We start from the raw sequence: 17,965 nt of genomic DNA on the forward strand, positions 1-17,965 counted from the left end.
GCCTGGTCTACAGAGTGAGTTCCAAGACAGCCAGGGCTACACAGAGAAACCCTGTCTCAAAAAAACAAACAAACAAACAAAAAATAGAATTATTTGGTTTATGTGTATAAGTACACTGTAGCTGTCTTCAGACACACAAGAAGAGGGCATCAGATCCCATTACAGATGGGAATTGAACTCAGAACCTCTGGAAGAGCAGTCAGTGCTCTTAACTGCTGAGCCATCTCTCCAGCCCTTGAAACAATTTTTTAATTACAGAAATTCTGTATTAGGAGATGCTGGATGTCCCCTTGGGGTCATTATGTGTGTTGTTTGCTTAAATTGTTGTCTCTATCAAATTTTCTGTCAGGCCATGAGGAAGGATGGGTAACTTGCTGTCTCACCTTCAAAATAACTCATGATGTTACAACATGCAACTATTCCTAGAAGCCTTACTTTTAAGAGCTAAAAGTGGGAACAAAGGAATGGAAAAACATGATTGGCTGTCGAGGGTGCAAAGCTTGGTTTTAGGGAACTGAGCATGTCCAAAAAAGGACAATGTGTCACACGTGTGAGTAACCTTTGAACCACTGAATGGTGAACTTTGCAGGGTGGACTTCAAATTGTGAAACTGACACCTCAGTAAGGCCACCATTACAACAAATACATCAGAGAAAATTAGCACAGAAAGGCGGTTACTTATGCTAAAGCAGATCAAATCTTTCCTCAGAGGCACTGGTGAGAGGAGTGCATTCTTATCCTTCAGAAGCATGCTGTGCTAGAATAAAGAGACCAGGAGAGGCAACTGTGTGAGAGTAGAAGCAAACTCCTGGTCCAGAGAACAGAATCTCTGGCCTGGGAGGAGACCTAACTGCAGCTGGGCTGGTTCAAGTCATTTTGGCTAAGACACTAGGCCTGGAAAGGTGGGCTCAACCTTAAGCCATTGCTAAAGAGACAGTTGGAATAATTAGTTCTTTAATGGCATGCTGTGCTTTTCTCCCCAGAATCCTCAGCCCTCTAGCAGAAGCTTGCTCAGTCCTGTAGGGTCTTTAGGTCAGCCTGTTTTTTCAAAGTTATTCATAAAAGGATAACTTCTCTCTTTTTCCAATTCTCTCCTAAGCATGCCACTTTGGGTTTTTCCCTTAACATTTTAGGATTCCTTAGTCTTTCTTTGATGCCTCTCTCCCTCCCATGTGGCTCTTTCTCAGCCTTGCGTTTGGCCTCCATGTTAGATATATACCAGGGCTTTTCACTTTTTTTCTGCATCCTCCATCTCAGCAGTCCTGAGGTTTTACAGCTTGCCTGACTATGCTTTATCTATTAAGTTGTACTAAAGTTGACCTGTGCTTCCATTTGAATCCATTCTTAAATGTTTTATTAATGAGAATGAGAATCCTAACAGGGGACCCCAATTTCCCCTTATCGGCTGAAGTACCTGGATTTGAACTATGGCATGAGCTCTTATGGAGTCATAGGATTTGGGAACTTATTTTGTGGCCGTTTCCTTGGTCATAAACAGATGACAACTGTGGTGCCGTATAATAGGGTCCATGCGATGATTAAAACTTTGACAGGGCCTGGTTATAAAGCAGAGTAAGCAACGCGTAAATGGTTAGCATACACGTTATTCTGTAGGCTAGCAAATTCAAAACATAACTTTCTGGTGTGAACTGAGCTCCAACTCAAATCAGTCAATCAGCGAGTAACCAGCCACACAAGAAAAAGAGGAACGATTTCAATATGGAGAAATGGATACGTAGCAGACGCATTAGCATGGAGATGTTGGCGCCTTTCTGTCTTGAGTTGCAGGATGTTCAGTTTCTTGTGATGGAAGGGTGGAAAGGCTGCCTGAAGGAGTGCTAGCCAGAGCTGGAGTCACAGCAGTGATGGGAAAGGGGTGGGGCTGAGGACCACCTTGAGGATCAGGGGCTCAATGAAAGGGATGCTGGGGAAAACGACATAGATTGGTGAGACAACAGAAGTGTGGGGCTTAGCAAGAACTGCCCTCAGGATTCCCGGATGGTGGAACGAGCTCAGAGGCACGAAACTTGCTCCCAGGAAAGGTTCTGTTTGCATAGGGAGGATCAGGATTAAGACTTTGGCCATTAGACAGGGCTCTCACCCTCCTTTCACCCACATCAGAGTCCCTTGACGTTGCCCATCGTCGACAGCCTAAAGCCTTCGACCATCGATGTGACTCGTCTCACATCAGTGTTTTGGGGTTGTGAACTTGTCTAAGACCCCCCATAATTAGACATCCAAATTCAAAACTCACATAGTTGGGATTGAACATAAGACGCCTTCTCTAACTAAACAGAGAAAGGGGAGATGCCAGAAGCCAGGACCCTCGCCCTTACCCTTACCCCCTACCCTTCCCCACCTGTACAATGTCCTCTGAAGCTTGGCAACTGCAAGATCCTGCTTAGCAACTGCAGATAGACTCAAAGCAGAGTACCATGTCTTCTTAAGAATAGCAGGGAGACCATAACTCAAGCAGTGTACCATATCTTCTGAAGAACAGCAGGTAGATCATAATTCAAGGCAGTGTACCATATAGACCATGACATGTTTCAAGGCACAGGCCAAGAAGATTTTGTACTTTTCCACCACCTGGACCCTCTTACCCCCTCCCCTTGTAAAACATGCTATAAAAAAGCATTTCATGTTCAAAAAAAAAAAAGAAATTAAAAAAAAATTTTTTTGAGATTATAATATAAAAAAAAAAAAGACTTTGGCCATTGGTGGCATTGGCTAATTTACCTTGAGGTTTCTCACTTTGACCTCAGAGACCATTCGGTAGCCATTTCTAACACTATGTTTAGCGTTTCCTCTTCAAAACTGAGGACTTATATTTTTTTCCAGGAATTTATAAATATTTCTTTTCTAGATTAGAAATATTCTCTTGGACTTAGAATTGAAGTTAAGTGCAAAATAGGCACATTTATGCTCTCGTTTTCATACGTCCACAGAAATGATTCGCTCTCAGGGTCATAAACCCAACGAGGCTGACCACCAGCTAGGTTATTACTCCTTAGTGATTTTTTTTTAATTTTGAGGTATATAGAGATGATTTTATGGCTATTTTCTAATTTAACTGCAGTCACAGTTAATTGTTTACAGTATAGCTTCAGCCCCAAAGCCCATGTCAGAGTGAACTGTAGGCTACTGACTTTCTCTTCTGTCACTATATAAGATGAGCTAAAAAAAAAAATACAATAAGTCCCTTAAAGAGATAATGGGAAGAAAGAGTTAGTAAAGTGTGTGGGTCTATGTAGAGCATGCCAGAGACTGTAATTTTATTTTGTCAAAAGGGTACAGATTATTACAATGCATACTCATAATTCCAGCTCTCAAGAAGTTGAACCTTAGCTACACAGTGGGTTATGGGTTATCCTGGGCTACACACACCACCACCACCACCACCAGCAGCAGCAGCAGCCAAAAAACAAAGACAGAGAAAAGAAGGAAGAGGAGAAAGAACAAGAGAATCGATGCAGGGTGGTTCAGGTTCCAGCTGACACTGGGCAGAGGGACACACCAACATGTCTTGGGTGTGCCCAAAGTCCCAGGCCCTTTGGAACTGTTTGGATGGTTAGATAATGTTAAAACATTGTACAGAGTGTTGCTATATTTGATTTTAGATACATTTAATGGTACTTAGTGCAAAGCTGGGTGACTGGAGTTTGATCCCCAGGTTCCATATGCACCTGGTGACTTCCATTCGTTGTCCTCTGACTTCCACTTACATGCTAGGGCATGGCTGAGTACACACACTAAATTAAAAATACAAAAATATCCCAGAAGCTGTGAGGAAATGTCTATAGCAAGCAGCTGTCCTGATGCAGTTTTAATTTTAAACGTGTGTGTGTGTGTGTGTTTGTGTGTGTGTCTGCGCGCACATGTGTATGCAGGGCCCTCAGAGTTCCTAAGAATAATCAGATCCCTTGGAACTGGAGTTAAAAGCTGTTGAGGTAGGTGCTGTGAACCAAACTCTGGTCCTCTGGAAGAGGAGCAAGTGTTCTTTTAACTGTTGAAACATTTCTCCAGCCCCCCCCCCCACCTCCGGGTCCCCCAGGTTTATAGAAAGATTCCCGTTAGTTAAACCACATTTAAAAACACTCTATAAAATAGAATGCAAGCAAAGTAGATTATATATACCATGATTTCTCTAAAATATCCACCAGGTTTCAGTTTTCTTGAATTTTTCCAAATTTTGGTTTTGTTGAAAGTACTTATTTTGGGGATACAGCTCCCCTGTTAGTACAACATGCACATTTTTGAACTTGTCTTTTCTTTGTCATCACACAGTCTCCATTTTTTTTTTTTTTACAATTAACTGTCCTCTCAAGTTGTTTATCTCTTTAAGATATTTGCACTTCCATAATCCAGCAGCCATTTTCTCCACTGCTGCTTCAAAAAGAACAGAACATAGACTGTCTTTTTTTGAAAGCTGTATAAGCCATTTGGGAAAACAGAAAGAACAGAAATGTAAAGGAATAGACTGGCAGACTCCGAAGAATAGTTTGCACTCATGACAGGTGTTTATGAGAAACAATAGCGAGAAGGCACAGAAACAGGAAACTGCACGCGTCCTTTTCCGGGAGGCAAGGGAATTCATCTCTGGTTTTAGTAAAGACTAACTTGGATTAAAAGAAAGTTGCAAGTCCCAGTTGTGATGGTGCACACATTAGATCCTAGCACTTGGGAGGCAGAAGCAGGCAGGCAGAGTTTCAGGCTACCTTGGTCTATATACTGAATTCTAGGACAGCCATGGCTACATAGTGAGATGCTCTCTAAAAAGCAAAAACAAGAACAAAACAAAACAACACACACACACACACACACACACACACACACAGAGAGAGAGAGAGAGAGAGAGAGAGAGAGAGAGAGAGAGAGAGAGATTGTAAAAGGATTTGGTTGGTAAATGGGTAGCTACCTCTGAAGCAAAGGAGCGCACTCATACCTTGTGTCAGTGCAACCGTCAAACACTTTCCTCCTTTCTTCCTAAAAAATGTGAGATGAACACAAAATATGTTTAACAACCTTTCGTAGTCATCGGTCACTTTCGAATTTATCACAAATCCCTCATATTTCTTTCACCTAATAAAGCTTCCAAACAGTCTTCTGTTGACTGTTTACAAATCTCCCCTTCAGTATTTGTGTGTGTGTGCTTTGCCATTTTTCACTGAATTAGTTTATATAACGTTTGGCTTTGTTTTCTTATATGACACCAAATAATTGTAAATCAGGCATAGTTTATTTATTAATTAAATGGCTCCCTAGCCACCATCTGTTGTTGATTTCCTATGAAGTAGACATACTTCCTTCCGAAAACATTGAAGTTACAAAGCGCTGGTAATGATCATTTTAGAGATAAAAATTCCATAAACTCAAGTCAGCCACTGACATTCCCTAAGTGCCATTGAGCCAGGGCAGGGGATTAAAGCCGTATCCTACTGTGTGCTCTCGGAAGTAGAGACAGACTTTATCTGCCTAATATTGACCGCAGGGGGTGGGGGTTGGGGAAGGCTGGGTAAATCAGGACTATTCTAGTGACGTCCCGCTTTGTTGTAGGTTTTGCCTCTGTGCTCCCGCTGTCTTCTGACACTGCAATCTCTCTGCTCAATGAAGGGGCACAGTGGTTGGGCCTCCGCAGGACTTCCCACGTACAATGCTCTGAAAGCCAGGGGGCGGCCAGGGTGGAAACGAGAGACTTCAGGAAGGCGTAGCCTGGGAGGGATCTGTTTTCTATTTTCTCCTCTGTATTGAACTCATCTGGATGAGAACGGTTTTCCTGTTTACTATTATCATTACCTGTGTGGGGTATTTTGCTTGCACGTTTATTTCCCCTGTTAGATGAAACCGCCCGTGGGAAGAGTTAGATAATAAATGCAAATTTCAGTGAGAAAACTCCGGGGGTGGGTAGTGGGGGTGGGGCGGAATCCAAGTGCTTTAAAGTAGGCTCCACTCTTCGGCTTTAAAAAAAGAAAAACTCAAAAGTTCCAATTCTACAAGGCAAAGAAAAACTCAGAAGGAAGCAGGGAGGGAGGATGGGAAGGAAGGAAGCAAACTCCTTTTCAAGTTCCTGGGGTCTATTTTTCTCTTGCAGTTTTTTTTTTTTTTCCCTTTGTGAATGTCAGTTTCTCCACAGTTATTCCAATCACAGATCCCTGGAGTCATTAGCTCTCCAAAGGGCTCTGCCATTGCTCTCAGGAGGCTGCGGTCTCTGCGACGTGGACATTTAAAGTGACTTTGCTCGCGCCTTCCAGCCTGACTTTCTGCAGGCGGAGGTGCGCTCGAGTTTGCTCTGAGGAAATAACTGCGAGGAGCTAGGGACAGTGTGGGTTCGCGGGGCGGGATTCAGGGGTGCGCATCTCTGTGGTGCGTTGAGACCGGTTCTCTCGTGGGAACCAAGGGTTCATCTATGGAGCCGGAGCCGGGTGTGGAGTAGGGAAAGGTGCGCGGCTCCTGTCGGGAGCTGCCTAGGGCTACAGCATCACAACTAGACCGAGTCTCACCCTCCAGTCCCCTGAAAACTCAGTCTTCCCGGGAGGAGGAGCAGGAGGGCAGGGGATCGCGGGGCGGAGCTCTTGTCAGCCGAGGTGGGAAGGCACAGCTGCGAGCCAAGGCTCTGACCTCCTCTGAGCTCCTCCGGCCGCTCGCAGGATCTTCCCGACCCTGCAGGACTTGGCAAACTCCTACCTCCGCTCCCATTAGTTCCCCAACCCCCACCAAGTCTCCTCCTTCAGGGTCCCCCATCCATCTCACTTTGCAGAATTTGACGCTTCTTCTAACACCTTTTTGTAACACCCCAGAACTTCGAGTCCCTTAATTGAATTTGACTTTTGTTTTTATTTCTCTGGCTTCCTCTTCTGCCCCCTCATCTGATTGATGTGCGAAGGCTGATGTCTCTGCCAGAGCGAGAGGAATAAATAGATGCTGCCTCTCCTAGAGGCTTAGACGTTTGGGAAGAGCAGCCAGCGCAGCAAGGCACCGGGCTCCGCCAAGCTCGTGGATCGGACCTGGGAGGACTTGGATCCAAGAGAACTGTGATTGTCCCGGCGGACAGCTCCTCAGGTTGTGCTCACCCCTCGGGACCGCAGGAGGAGACTTCGGAACTCACCTCTCGAGTTCGTCACCCGGCTGCGCCCTGCCCCATCCTTCTGGGACCATGGTCTGCCGCGGCCCGGGACGGATGCTGCTGGGATGGGTCGGGCTGCTAGTCCTGGCTGTTCTCTGCCTGCTCCAGGTGCCCGGAGCGCCGGCAGCAGCCTGTGAGCCTGTCCGCATCCCCCTGTGCAAGTCCCTGCCCTGGAACATGACCAAGATGCCTAACCACCTGCACCACAGCACCCAGGCTAACGCCATCCTGGCCATCGAACAATTCGAAGGGCTGCTGGGCACCCACTGCAGCCCGGATCTTCTCTTCTTCCTCTGTGCTATGTATGCACCCATTTGCACCATCGACTTCCAGCACGAACCTATCAAGCCCTGCAAGTCTGTGTGTGAGCGCGCCCGACAGGGCTGCGAGCCCATCCTCATCAAATACCGCCACTCGTGGCCAGAAAGCTTGGCCTGCGAGGAGCTGCCGGTGTACGACCGTGGCGTGTGCATCTCTCCCGAAGCCATCGTCACCGCGGACGGAGCGGGTGAGTCCTGAACTTTGCCCGACCTCTGAGGAGAAGTTAGTTATTTGCCTTTATTCTCTAGCTCGCTCTTTGCTCCTCTGAGCACTTAACTTTCCCTTTAAGCACTCCTCTATTGAATCCTGTTCTTTTCCTTAAAAGCAAAACAAAAACCAATTTACCTTTATCATTCTCCCAAACAAACTCAAGTCTCTCCCAACAGGTGATCTGATCCATCCGTTCCTTTGAACCTCCAAAGCTCTATTTCCCTTCCCACTCTTTGCATGTGAGAATTAGCTGAATTACACTTAACATTTAACTTTCTTCTCTGTTTCTTGGTTGATTCTTTTGCAATCTCGATCGATCGTAGGGTTGCTATACCTTTAGTGTTTTCACGGCTTGCAATTGCATGGAGACATCAGAAAAACGAAAACCCTCATTTTCTTCTAATCATTAAAAGTACTAAGATAATTCCAGTAAACTTCTAACACAGAGATCTATTAGTGACCTGTGTTTGTTCAGAACCCATTTTCGTCGGTTGGTTATCATCATCTTTCAGCAAATTTCCTCCTCCTTTCGACAAAATAGATGGTTAATTCCATTCCAGTCGGAAACAGCTATGAAATAGTATTGCTATGCCCTGCTAATTAACTTCTGTTGCTCACTTCAGTCAGATAGCTAGCTGGGGAACTGAAATAGCAGGCCCTTTTCTCATGCCCACGTGCCTTCAAGTCATTTTGTATATGGCATATGGGTGAGTGAAGTTATATTTGGGGCATGTCATCTTCATAGCCTTCTATGACTGTGTTTAATCTCATCCATTATCCTACCCATACTGTGTGTGTACATACCAACCACACATTCACACTTTCCCACTATAAGACTGTATTATAGCTCTACATTTAATGGGTTTAATCACAATTTGTTTTCTCACAGATGTTTGGTCAAATTGTGACATTCATAACTTCAAGACCAGCCAGTTCAAAGTAGAATATTTTCAGTAAACTCGACATTCCCTACTAGGTAACCCAAGATTCAGATTTTATCCTTCATGTTCTTTAAAGAGAAAGCGTGAACAAACAAACTAGTGACCCTCTCTCAGTACCTCCCAGGATCAGCTGTTAAGTGTGTCTCACTTGGTTGTTCCGTCTCTGTTCATTTCCTTCTGGTTCTCAGCTTGCTCAAACTAGGCTCATGTCCTGAGTCCATAGTTAACGAATCAACAGGGCTGATTCAGAAAAATGGCCTTCATTAACTAAGAGAAGGGAAAGGCAGGAATAGTTGAAAACCAAGACTGAACAGAAAGATCTCACATCTTTCTCATAGTCAATTCATTTAGCATATCACTACAGATATAGGTACTGTCTTCTTAATATCAATAATGAATCAAAGTCTAGTTTTATAAGGCAATCTGAAAGAAACACATTCTTTTTACTGTTGGGTAAAAGGAAACTCTGAACCCTTGCACTGACTAACGTCCCAGGCCCTCCAGACATTGCTTGTTAGAGTTCAATGCAGTTGCTATCCTGCCTTGACAGACACTGTTAAAGTCAGTCAAATGCTAGCCCTCCTCTCTGGCCAAGCACTAGGAGGAGTGCATTTCACGCTGAAATGCATACTTCCCTTAGAAGACAAACTGCTCCTAAGCCTAAGCCTAGAGGAGGACCTGGAAGGAGTGAGGTTTGGCAAGGCTCTCAAAGGCCACGGTCTATGTGGATAGAAAGCAGTTTCATTAAGAGTCCCTGAGTTGGGCTCAGTGGTTAAGACTGACTGTTCTTCCAGAGGTCCTGAGTTCAATTCCCAGCAACCACATGGTGGCTCACAACCATCTGTAATGGGATCTGATGCCCTCTTCTGGTATGTCTGAAGGCAGCTACAGTGTACTCACATACATTAAATAAATAATATTTAAAACAAAAGAGTCCTTGAGTTACCCCCAAATAGACATACATAGAGACAATTCATCATTCCCAAGGATATGATTGCTGAGTGTCTCTGAAGTTCTTGTTTTACTGACAGCAGCGCTGGAAGCAAAGCACCTGCAGACAGGAGGTAATCAGTATGCTGCCACCCCTCGGTTTCCATAGGAAACAGAAACCATGAGGATGAGGTTGGTCTGAGAGGTCCCCTGGTTTCCAGTCTGTTGAAAATTACACATTACCTCTGTTCGGTGAAGCTGCCAGACACCCGGAATTACTTAAGATGGTGACATGAGGATGGAGAGATGGTTCAGTGGTTAAGAGCATCGACTGCTCTTCTAGAGGACCTTGGTTTGATTCCTAGTACACATATGGGAGATTAGTAACAGTCTGTAACTCTCCTTTTGGAAAATTTGATGCCCTCTTCTGGAGTCCATGAGTACTGCACACATATGGTGCACAGATCAACACAAGCAAGTTTAGAGTGCAGAACCAGATGCTGAATCTCTATTCAAACTCCATGGGCATTGCATGCATGTGGTGCTCAGACATACAGGCAGGCAAAACACTCATATACACATCACATATCACCATTCTAATTAATTTACTCTTTGGTTTATTGGGATATAATAGTTTAAAATTGTTTGTCTGTTTATTTCTCCTTCAGGCCTATGCAGAATTGCTCTGTCTTAGGACTAGATCCTATCTAACCTAAGATATGAAAATGAGATCTCTCTTGAAAGAGTGGTACAACCTTTCATATTCCTGTATCAAGAGGATTTTAGCTCATTCATACCATTCATGGTGATCTGTCTGCACCTAATATATTGTGACTCAGCAAATAAGCTTAGGGCATTTAACAGAGCCAAGTTTCAATGAAACATACTGATGCTTCAAACCTTTTTTTTTTTTTTTTTTTTTACTTCCAAAACACCGAGAGTCAACATAGCATCATAAAGAACAGGTGACTCATTGACGATCACATAATTTCATATTAAGTTTATTGTGTATTTTGTGTTTACTGTAAAGTGTGACTTTGGGCACTATTGTTTGTGAACTCAGCTCAATTTGGCCATTCTGCCGGTTAGTTGAGACACTTGGGCAAATTTGTGGTGCTGAACCGGGTGCTAAATCTCTACATGAGTCCATGCCTACTCCCGCTATAAGAAAATGCTACAACCCCTTCAACCCTTACCTGTAAGTAAAGACAAAGGTGTTTGCATCTTAAGGGCACGGTGAAGACTAGACGGTATGTGAACTGGCTGAGTGAAACCCGGGGCAGAGAGATCACTGAACAAATCACTGATGTTATTTTCCTATTTTTAATGCTGCTTTATCAACCTGACTTTTCCTTTTCCTTTTTAACTTGCTAATTGCTGCAGACACAGTCTCATACTCTTATTACTTCATCCCTGGAGAGCAGGATTTACACTCAGATTTAATTGCTGAAGCAACTTGTATTTCTCCCGAATACAGAAAATTAGTATTTCATTTCATACAAATCAAGCTGGAACTCGAGTTAAGAAGTTTACTCCTACGTGAATAATAGAAAAGAGTCAGTTTGATGTCTGTTAACTAGAAATAGTTTATTAGGGGAAGAAACTCACAAGCATCTGCCCCTCTCTGAGGACTTATAAGCAGTTAACGGAGGCAAGGGTAGGGTAGGGGTGAGGGGTGGAGGTGGATCTGGGGGTTCCACCATCCTTTATTATCACAGGTTGTGGTAGCAGGCAAGGAAGACACACTTTCTTCAGTAGTGGCCCCATTTTGCTATAAATAACTCCTCACCCATGCTCCTGAAACTAATCCTAGTTAATCTCACTGGTTCATCAAAAAGAAAAAAAAATCACTATTTTTAAAAAAAGTGTTTTTTTTTTTAAATATTGACTGTGTAAGACAAATGATAGGGTGTTTCACTGCTGTTTCTAGGACCCCTACAGCTTGCAGTGCCAAGGGCTCTATAATCACCCTGTTATTGCTGGCTTCCCGTTAGTACTGCTAGCACTAATATCCCCCGCCCCCACCAGGCTCTTGCACAATATATTCTTCAGGCTCTGGCCTGGCAGAGTCCTGCTACCTTTCACATGCAGAAATGGCTACTTAATCATCTCTCCACTCCCCAAGGAACAGGCGGCCTTTTCTTTAGCGTTAGCCCTGGTCTACAAATATTTGAGGGGCCAAATACTGAGAAGGAAGGATCCGAACAAGAACATGGAATGGAAAGGAGGAACAAAAATTTGAAGTTAAGACTAGAAAGAAAAACAGGATTCTAAGGATCTTTCGTCATGTCCATATCAAAAGACACTTTGCCTGGCCTGGGGAGAGAATCTGTGTTATTAATTTTATTTAGAGATAACTCAGTTGTCTATGCTGGTGGAATCTTAGACTGTCCCTAAACTATTATTTTAATCAGTCACCTTTTGTCCTCTTTTTACCGAACTTTGAAATAACTATTTGAAGAGCAAATTTAACCACACCCCCTCCGGCCTTTGTCTCTCTGCTAGGTGTTTAAAAGGACACAAGAGCCACTATGTAGACATGTAATTTTGAATAATGGTACACTAACTTCAGCATATAAACTCAGAGACAGTCACAGCTTCAGAGCTGCAAGCCTTAGTTGGTTTTGTCAGTCATATTGTATTTTTAGTCACTTGACATTGGCGTTGGCCAGCATTGGTGTATACCAAGGGGAATGAATGATTGGTAACAGGTTAAGCACATGCTCAACAGCAGCCACACCAGGGAGAGAGGACCTGCAGTCTTAGGACCAGGGTTCTTAGTGTTGACAGAATACAAGCTGACAACACATATTGTGCTCTAGGCATTGCCATATGAGGTGTACAGGAGTTCTCATTATAGCTACATGGTACCTGTTGTTACTCCCATTTACAGGAAAGAATGGAGAGACACCCAGAGAAGTGACCCGTCAAGTCAACTCTGTGCATGAGAAGACAAGGGTTCAGACCAGAGTCTAGTCTACACTACCCATCTTCCCTTGCTAATAAAAGGGATTTTGATCTTTTTGAAGAATCTGTGTCTTTTGTTCATTAGGTTAAAGTTAAAGGTTCAAAGTATTTTCATTGTGTTGACCCATGACTTAAAAGAATAAAAAGGGACCCAGGACAGTGGGTTCCAAGAGATAAGAAATGGGCTGGTTGTACTACTGAAATAGGGAAGAATGCATCTTCCAGATTCATGTTACGAAAGTCCCTCAGGCTCAGCATGCCCCAGAGCTACTGGCGCTTCTCTAGCATGCTTTTAGTGGTTACAAGGCTTCAGTACTACAGTTATTCAGGTTTAGAAGCCTATTTTGATTCTGTCTCTTTTCTCATCCCTGGTGGCCAGTAGACATATCAAGTGCTACTACTCTATTCAGAATCAGATCTCCTTTCCTCTTCCTCTGTTATTCTCTTTGAGCTCACTGTACCCCACAAGGAATACGACAGTGCATCTGTGGCTGGCTCTTTGTCCTCAGTGTTGCTTTATCCTCTCTGGCATGCTGGTTGTTTAGAAACAGTGTATCTATTGCTTACATCCTTTGGGTCTGCCTCCTTCAGACCCACTCTTCTCTCCTCTCTGTAGATTCACTCTTTGCTTGTCCCATCTCTATTCTAACCAAGCAGGAGGACACACAGTATTCTTACACAGGCTCTTCCTGAAATCTCTGTGATGTCCCTACAAACACTTGAGATACAGAATCTAGCAATCACATAGTATTTACCATTTCCATCCAGGACAATTTTGATGGTAGAATTTCAGATTTTAACTATGTAAAAAATTATTGGAAACCTTTGCATTTCTCTCATACAATTTTAACAATTGAATACTTAGTTTTTAAAAAGGTATAGAAACATCTCTGGCAATAAGAGTATGAAATGAATAAAACCTTCTCTTTGGCTATACTGTCTCAAAGGAGTTCTTTTTTTTTTCCCCCAAGAAGCTTTATTTTTCATTTCATATAAAACTTAAATGCTTGATGTTTTAAGCATGGACTAATATAATTTATTAATCTCTAAGGAGATTATTTAATATAAACTGCGTGCATTTTATCTCATCATTCTTCAGGAATGGAAACATTGCATTTTTTTTTGGGAGGGGGGGTTCGAGACAGGGTTTCTCTGTGTAGCCCTGGCTGTCCTGGAACTCACTCTGTAGACCAGGCTAGCCTCGAAATCTCGAACTCAGAAATCTGCCTGCCTCTGCCTCCCAAGTGCTGGGATTAAAGGCGTGTGCCACCACCGCCCGGCGAAACATTGCATTTTGCTTTAAAACTTGGATACATTTATCATGAACAAAGTCCGAATAGAAAAAGTCATCAGGTTAATGGTTTATGTTTAATTTGAGTCAAGTGCTTATAAACTAGTTTTGGTTGTTTTTCATCTATTTGGAGACCTTTATTTTTTATACAGCTTTTTTTTTTTTGCATGTTAGCTGACAGCCACATATGTAGCTCAGTGGTAGAGTCCATGTTTAGAATACACAAAGCCCTGGGTTTAATACACAACACCTCAAACCCTTCCCCATTTATGTTTTATATGAAGAATAAGGACAGAGAAAGAATGCTGCTTAAGGTTTGTTAGGTTAAGTAGAGACATTGAGCTCATTTAGCATTAAGTCTTAATACAAGCATACAACTCTTAGATGAAAGTGTGAGTTCGGTACCAGCAAGAGTCTTGGTTAGTTACTGTGTCTCTCAGCAGGAGTACACAGTGCAATTCATTAGAGGCTACTCTCCTAATTAGAACACAGAAAGCCATTATCATTTCCATTTTCTGGGACTGGGAGAAGAACCAATGGTGAATCCCAATTATTGCCACATCTATTAATTGTACTAGCTTGAGAGATCTACAGGCCCTAGGCTTCCTTTGTGCTGAACTATTTAGTCTGCATTTAACAAAGGGCCTGGAGTTCTTTCTGGGTTTCCCATAGACACTGTGCCAGGAGAGTATGACACAGCCATTCATTGACAAGGTGTGCTTGGTTCTATCTGTCATAAAGTCACACACGTTGGGTCAGTGCCTAATATTTGTATGGCCTTTGCTGGGATACAACATTCATTTACAGCATTTATGAAATTCAAGAACATGTTATTTATTAAGTGCCAAAATTTTACTCACGGGTGATACCGACTCATGAGCGGTAACTGTCAATCATATCTGAGAAGGGACCTCCTCCTTATTCAACCCCCAATAGTGGGGCAGACTCACAGCCCTAATAAGGGGCCATTTTCTGGAGATAACTGATTCTTAACCAAGTCAAGCTGTTACAGAATTACACTTTATAGGTGATGTCCTGAGGTAATCACTCTGTTACCATTCTTTCTTTATTCTGTTGCCTTCCAGATTTTCCTATGGACTCGAGTACTGGACACTGCAGAGGGGCAAGCAGTGGTGAGTACATGGCTGTTTCTGGCTCTTGTTTGTGGTGCAGTTCATTTTTGATATGGTCTTAATGCCTAAGTTTTACTTGCAGATACTTGTGTTCCATTTTAAAAAATAAACATAAAATAAATTCTGTATCTATGCTGACTTTATTTTTGTGTTAGTGTATTGAAATGGACCTTTTGGTTTACAATTTGCATTTACAAAATGCTAATGAATATATACATTCATGTAACCCCAGTTTTTCAGGATACAGAGTAAGTCTATCATCTCTTCCCATACTCCTTCATGTATAATCTTTTATAATTACAAGTTTCACCTGCTTTTAAGCACTAGCTGTTCTCTGGCACTATAATGTCCTTTGGGATTGTCATATAGGTGAAATTTAGGGATGTAGCTTCAATGATAAAGTATATAATCTTTTTTTTTTTTTTTTTTTTTTGGTTTTTCGAGACAGGGTTTCTCTGTGCAGCCCTGGCTGTCCTGGACTTTATTCTGTAGACCAGGCTGGCCTCGAACTCAGAAATCCACCTGCCTCTGCCTCCCAAGTGTATATAATCTTTTGATCTGCCAATCTGTTTCCATACAACCTGCAACCTGGAAGTGGGTACTGTAGATCTGGTTCCAAAAGTGGAGAGTTCCAATTACTCCTGTCTCTTGCAACCCATCCCTTAAGCCATCCTAAAGCAATGCTAATAGTAATAGCTATTTCAAGTGAGCCTAAAACCCTGACAAAGGGACCCTTCCTCTCTGATTAGGGAGCCAGTGGTGCTAAGAGACCAGGCAGATCCTGTTGTTTGGTTCATAGCCAGCCACCTCTTGGGCCCCAGAGGCAGTAGCCATCACCAGAAATGAACTGAGGAATGAGAGAAATAATGTCTTAGTTTTCCATTAAGGATCAAAGTAGGGTGCTCCAAGGAACTGAATAGTATGTACTGTCTCTCATGGGGCGGGGGGTGGTGGTTGGGAAATGATCTTGCATTCATGATTGTAAACTGCTAGACTCACCCCTGGCTATGTGTTAATTTGACTAAGCCATGTTCCACAGACTGAAGAATTAACTATGGATTATACATCACCTAGATGGCATGCGTGGATTGAATCTGAACACTGTTGAGAGTACAGAAAAGCTCACAATCGTGTGTGTTGGTAGTACAGAACTGAAAAGCTACATATGTGTTTTTGCTTTGCTCGAGACAAGATTTCGTTTCCTAATCTTGCTGTTGTTTATGTTTGAGCATTCCCGAGTAACTGCTTCATGCCTTCTGCTCCAGCCATGTTCAGTGAGAGAGAAAGAATGGGTCTAATTATTCCATCTACCACACAGTAAACCTTTTAACAAAGTGGAAAAAAAAGAACAAAACCAAATAAGCTGGTGCATTTTTTTTTTTAGCACTGCCTTGTAAAGACCACACAGTAGGATATTTGATGTTCAAGTGTTCTAGAAGCCTCTGAGTAGATGCCACTTTTATATTTCTTTACAACATAGCTTCTAGTCAGGGCTCTAATAACTGCAGATTAGTTTTGCCAGGTCTTGAATTTTGCATGAATAAATCCTCAGCTTTTCCTCTGTGTGCACAGTGGCTTTCTTTGCCCTTCTTTATACACATGACAGTTTGTAAGTTTTCATTGATAACGCTGTCTGTCATTAAATGTACCAGACACAATTCTTACTGCTGTTACTAGATATTAGGGTTGTTTCCTATTTCTGTTACTGTATCTAAATGCTGCTCAGTTTCTACATACTGGTTTTTTTTTCTGATAATTTTCACTGATTTTGATCAGTATGCTACAGTTTGTCGGAAACCTCATGAGTGAAAGGGAAACATATTTGTCAATTCATGAGTAAGTTAGGAATAAAGATTTTCACTGAACTGGCCACAACCATTGAGTGTTATCATTAGGTTGACATGTATCTGACTTTAGGTACTGCCCATCAAAATTAGCCCTAAAAACCATTTACCTTACGTAAAAGTAACTGATTTAAACATTATTTAGAGTTTTTGAAGATTAAACTTTCATTTTAGTATCTAAATGCAAATTCTAGGTAACGCAGAGTGTGGGATGGGAGAGTGTAGGTGGACCTGGCAGCCATTGCCCTGATTAGCATTGTATGCTCCTTTCAAGGGCCATGGCTGAGCCAGAGGTGCCACCACCACTGCATCATGATTTCCCAATGCCTCACAGCATCTCGAAATCCCTCTGATGCTGAGGCAGAAAAAGGTACTGAAGAGTAACCCACCCACACCCACAGCAGACTCCATGACAAAGCCGGTTTTCATCCTGCTAAAGCAGCTGGGCTGCAGATGCCCCACAAGGACCCATGGCCACCCACATCCTGCTCTCTAGAGGGTGCTTATCCCAGATGCTTACTTAGAATATCTTAAGTTCTGGTGATACAATGAGGAACATCTGCCACACAAAAGTGGTGTCTGTGCTATTCTCAGGACCAACGTCTTCTGTTGTATTTGTGTAAAACAAACTAAAAAGTTCACTTGTTCGGTAATGCAATTGATCAGTCAGAATTTCTTATCAGGTGTATGTATGAGTTGCCAATTTGTCTCAAAGTTATGGTTAGAGTTTCAGTGTGTCAATGAGCAAAGGCATCAATATAACACAAACAATATACAAAAATGGATCCATTTGGAGCAGGGCATGGTAGTGCACACCTTCAATTTCAGTTGTCTAGAGACAGAGCTCTGGAGGCAGAACCAAATGAAATCTCTGAGCTCGAGGCCAGCCTGGTTGGCAGAGTGGGTTCCAGAAGAGTCAGGGCTATACAGAGAAACCCTGTCTCAAAAACAAAACTCCAAACATATAAACACCCCCAAACAACAACAACAACACCACAAAACTAGCTCCACTTGGCAAACCTCAGAGTGAGTAGAGTGTTCCTGGAATCAGAGTTTTCTGTTCTCTTTTCCAAAAATGTTTTTCTGTTTGCTGGTATAATGGGGGCAAGGAAAAACAAGAGAGAAATGAGAGTTCATTCTGTTTATGGGGGAAAAACACATTGACACAGTCACATGTTTCAAAAGTAGACGTAGTTTGCTCACAC

General features: G+C 42.7%; 1 protein-coding gene across 1 annotated transcript in view; it reads left to right on the forward strand.

Annotated features, from left to right (window-relative positions):
* Positions 1 to 6,577: 6,577 nt before the first annotated feature.
* Frzb (frizzled related protein) overlaps positions 6,578 to 17,965 on the forward strand; it is a 32,414-nt gene continuing 21,026 nt past the window's right edge. Inside the window, exons 1-2 of the mRNA XM_028763079.1 lie at positions 6,578 to 7,631; positions 14,869 to 14,916. Coding sequence (XP_028618912.1) covers positions 7,154 to 7,631; positions 14,869 to 14,916 — 526 coding nt within the window. The 5' untranslated portion in view covers positions 6,578 to 7,153. The remainder of the gene's footprint in view (positions 7,632 to 14,868; positions 14,917 to 17,965) is intronic.

The sequence above is a fragment of the Grammomys surdaster genome, unplaced genomic scaffold (genome assembly GCF_004785775.1).
Source record: "Grammomys surdaster isolate TR1022 unplaced genomic scaffold, NIH_TR_1.0 136, whole genome shotgun sequence".
NCBI lineage: Eukaryota > Metazoa > Chordata > Mammalia > Rodentia > Muridae > Grammomys > Grammomys surdaster.